The sequence below is a fragment of the Lolium perenne genome, chromosome 5 (genome assembly GCF_019359855.2).
Source record: "Lolium perenne isolate Kyuss_39 chromosome 5, Kyuss_2.0, whole genome shotgun sequence".
Taxonomy (NCBI): Eukaryota; Viridiplantae; Streptophyta; class Magnoliopsida; order Poales; family Poaceae; genus Lolium; species Lolium perenne.
In genome coordinates, this window is record NC_067248.2 from 38,778,783 (window position 1) to 38,783,215 (window position 4,433).

The following is a 4,433-nucleotide window of genomic DNA, read 5'->3' on the forward strand; positions in this document are numbered from 1 at the left end:
ACAGTGGAGACAGAGAGAGGAAAAGTGGTCATACTGGAGCGAGTGAGTGAGCGAGTCTCCTGGCTCTCGTGCTCGCTGAGCTGAGGAAGGCAGGAATGCAACACGTGGTCTCCTGCCACTCCGACGACTCATCTCCGCTCCGCACTTGTTCTTCCTCCCTCCCCCTGTCCCTTCTTCCCCCCGCCCAAACTCTATAAATATACCTGCTCCTTTGTCATCTCCTCCCATCTCATCACCCACCACTCTCTCTCCCCCCTCTCTTCTCACCCAAGCATTCGCATCCGCATCCGCAAGGGCCATCCAATCATCCGCACCAAGAATCCACCAAGTTTCATTCTTGGATCAGCGATGCAGACTCTGTCAGCGCAATCTTCCTCTGCTTCTTCTTCGTCTTTCACACAACACCACCATGGACGCCGACGCCTGCCCAATTCGCTGCGCTTGTCGCCCCGAGCTGCGGCCGCAACCAACTCCGCGCTGATCAGCTCGCCGTCCAGCGCAGCCCGCAGCCCGGCCTACATCCCTTCGCCCTCCACCACCACCAGGAAGGTGCCCGGCTACGAGTCCACCTCGCCGCCGGCACCCATTGCCGCGCCGGCGAGGAATGGCGGCCAGGAGCAGAGCGCCAAGAGCCTCAACTTCTTCCAGCGCGCGGCGGCCTCAGCCCTGGACGCGTTCGAGTCCGGGTTCATCCACAATGTCCTGGAGCGGCCCCACGCGCTGCCCCGCACCGCCGACCCCGCGGTCCAGATCGCCGGCAACTTCGCGCCCGTCGGCGAGCAGGCCCCGGTCCGGTCCCTCCCGGTCACCGGCCGCATCCCGCCCTTCATCAACGGCGTCTACGCGCGCAACGGCGCCAACCCCTGCTTCGAGCCCACGGCCGGCCACCACCTGTTCGACGGCGACGGCATGGTGCACGCCATCAGCATCCGCAACGGCGCCGCCGAGTCCTACGCCTGCCGCTTCACCCAGACCTCCCGCCTCTCCCAGGAGCGCGCCGCCCACCGCCCGCTCTTCCCCAAGACCATCGGCGAGCTGCACGGCCACTCCGGCATCGCGCGCCTCGCGCTCTTCTACGCGCGGGGGCTCTGCGGCCTCCTCGACCCGTCCCAGGGCGCGGGCGTCGCCAACGCCGGCCTCGTCTACTTCAACGGCCGCCTGCTCGCCATGTCCGAGGACGACCTGCCCTACCAGGTCCGCGTCACCGCCGCCGGCGACCTCGAGACCGTCGGCCGCTACGACTTCGATGGCCAGCTCGCCTGCGCCATGATCGCGCACCCCAAGCTCGACCCCGCCACCGGCGAGCTCTTCGCGCTCAGCTACGACGTCATCAAGAAGCCGTACCTCAAGTACTTCTACTTCCACGCCGACGGCACCAAGTCCGCCGACGTGGAGATCCAGCTCGACCAGCCCACCATGATCCACGACTTCGCCATCACCGAGAACTTCGTGGTCGTGCCCGACCACCAGGTCGTCTTCAAGCTAGCCGAGATGTTCCGCGGCGGGTCGCCCGTGGTGCTCGACAAGGAGAAGACGTCCCGGTTCGGCGTGCTGCCCAAGTACGCCGCGGACTCGTCGGAGATGGTGTGGGTGGACGTGCCCGACTGCTTCTGCTTCCACCTCTGGAACTCGTGGGAGGAGGGCGAGGAGGTGGTGGTCATCGGCTCCTGCATGACCCCCGCCGACTCCATCTTCAACGACTCGGGCGAGGACCGCCTCGAGAGCGTGCTCACCGAGATCCGACTCAACACGCGCACCGGCGAGTCCACGCGCCGCGCCATCCTCGCCCCGGACGCCCAGGTGAACCTGGAGGTGGGCATGGTGAACCGCAACATGCTGGGCCGGAAGACCAGGTACGCGTACCTGGCCGTGGCCGAGCCGTGGCCCAAGGTGTCCGGGTTCGCCAAGGTGGACCTGGCCACCGGCAAGCTCACCCGGTTCGACTACGGCGAGGGCCGCTTCGGCGGCGAGCCGTGCTTCGTGCCCATGGACGGCGAGCACGCGCGCCCCGGCGCCGAGGACGACGGCTACGTGCTCTCCTTCGTGCGCGACGAGGCCGCGGGGACATCCGAGCTCCTCGTCGTCAACGCCGCCGACATGCGGCTGGAGGCCACCGTGCAGCTGCCGTCCCGCGTACCCTACGGCTTCCACGGCACCTTCATCGGCGCCGCCGACATCGACGCCCAGCACTAACCGACCATTAATTCCCTTGGTTCTTTCGTTGATCGCATGCACAACCGCCATTTCTCCGTGCTTCTCGGAGGCAGATCAGAAGCAGAGGAGGACGAGGAGACAGACGGAAAAAATCACAACTTTGTTGGAGGGAAAAGCTTTACCAGAGGGAGCCCACAGAGGAGGTCCCCGGAAGCGGTTGCCCTGCCCCCATGGCCGGTCCGATACAGTTAGCGGCGGTTGCTCTTCATCTCTTGGTTTTTTGGTCTCCATTTTTTCACCTTTTTACCTGTAGTACATGGTAAATTAGTCAAGTAGTAATAGGCTAGTAGGAGCATGTAGAGAGAGAGAGCTTGAAGCTCTGGCACTGTTGACTGTACAGTGTGCTGAGAGCTCAGCTGGTTTCTTTTTTTTTTTCTTCTAGAGAGAGTGAGAGAGGAATTGAACCACCCAGTTGCTCCTGCAACTGAGGTGTTGTTGGGACACAATTCCATTTCTCCACTCTGTATATTAGTAAAACATATATATACTCTTCATGATCACTCTCATACTTCTAGCACTAGTAATAAATCTTGATCATGTTCTTGCCCCCATTCAGACATATGTGTTGCTCTGCTCTGTTTTTCTCTACTGGATTGTTGTGTGTTCTCACCAAAGGCCCCTCTGTTTTTATTTTATTTTACTTTGTTGGCTGGATGAATTGATGTGTTGATCAAATCAGATGTGGGTGCTGAAACAGTGTGTGTCTGCTTGTGGAATTTCTGTTGGTTTGCTGTTCATGCGGCTGCATTATTCGCACAGCAATGTTGGTGGCACATCAAGACGCCTTTTCCTGCTTTCCCGCTCACATAATCTGTGGGGTAGCTCTCTTTTCCTTCAAATGTGGGGCTGCTCATTGATCTGTTTGCTGGTGCCCCCTCCTAACCTCAAATTTCCGGGAAATCGATTCTTATGCCTGCCTTCAGTTTGAGGTTTGATGCTGATGCCTGCCTTCAGTTTGAGTTGAATTGGCGATTCAGATGCTTGTCTTGCCTTCAGATTTAGGTGATTCAGATGCTTGCCTTCAATCTGTGATGGATATTTCAGGTTCAAAGTGAGGCGAATTTAGTTGTGTAAAATTCGCTTTATTCCAATGCGAGGCGAATTCATTCAGTTGAATAAAATTCGGCCATGTTTTTTTCGTTGATTAATTTGAGCAATGCTGCAACAGTGAAGCAATTTGCAGATTCGGTCTAGTGACAAGATGCAATTCTTAGTTTTTTACAGTGCTTTTATGTCAGCCGTTCCATCTTTTCTTGATTGCTGCATTTCTTTTAGCAGCCTCCTCTGTAAAATTCGGCAATGGTTTAGTTGAATAAAATTCCGCCATGGTCTTTCCCATTGATTAATCTGAGCAATGCTGCAGCAGCGAAGCAATTTCTTTTACCAGCTTCCCTGGCTTGTTGCTTCCTGCCTGCAGGATTGGGCACTGAAGCAGCCGGCCGGGAGGAAGACGCTGTCCAGCTTCCTCCTCCTCCTCCTAGTTGCAACTTGCAACCCAATGGTGAAGCAGCCTAAGAACTTGACTTGCTCCTGATCTCAGTCGACATAAGCAATGACGCCGTTGAATCACAGCCTTCTTCAGCTCTTCTTCTGTCCGACGGCAGGACGAAAGGGTGGCAACAATTCCGCAGTCGGAACGTTTCCGCTTTGGTCGTCTGAAATGTCTAATGTCTGAAAAGTCTTATAACCTGCCATCTAGGTGAGCACTGCGACAACCATGGTTTCAATTTTCAGTTTCGGAAAAATTTCAGCCCCTACTGAAATCACTGAAATTCAGTGAATTTCACTGATTTCAGTTTTCATTTCGGCCAAAAGAGCGAAATTTTCTCTCAAAATTAATTAAAATATTCAAAATTTTGAAAAATATTTTGAATATTTTTTAGATCCATGTGTATTACTGAAATGACTGAAATATTTTGGCCGAAAGGTAATAATTTCGGTGTCCACCGAAATCACTGAAATTCATTGTATTACGTTGAAATCTCAGTGAAAATGAAATCCATGGCGACAACAGAAGAAACATAGAAGGCAGAGGAATGCAGCGTAGAGGAGGATTGTTTCCCCACCACGACTCAATCAGTAGTACTCCGTAATAACGTAGCGAGATGGCAATGCAGCAGTGAGGAAGATGAGAAGCTTCGGAGAGGGTTCTGGAAGGCTGCGTCGTCAGGTACTCAGGTACGTATCTTCCCATCCGAAAGGATGTACCGAATGGACAC

The 4,433-nt window shown here is 55.4% G+C and overlaps 1 protein-coding gene across 1 annotated transcript; it reads left to right on the forward strand.

Annotated features, from left to right (window-relative positions):
- The first annotated feature begins 235 nt into the window (after positions 1-235).
- LOC127298549 (9-cis-epoxycarotenoid dioxygenase NCED3, chloroplastic) lies at positions 236-2,722 on the forward strand. Its single transcript, XM_051328402.2, has one exon. The coding sequence runs from the start codon at positions 349-351 to the stop codon at positions 2,191-2,193; it is 1,845 nt and encodes a 614-aa protein (XP_051184362.1). The 5' UTR covers positions 236-348; the 3' UTR covers positions 2,194-2,722.
- The last annotated feature ends 1,711 nt before the right edge of the window (positions 2,723-4,433 follow it).

What these genes read in the sequence shown, in the direction of transcription:
- LOC127298549 (XM_051328402.2), top strand. Translation starts at nt 349, where the DNA reads ATGCAGACTCTGTCAGCGCAATCTTCCTCTGCTTCTTCTTCGTCTTTC.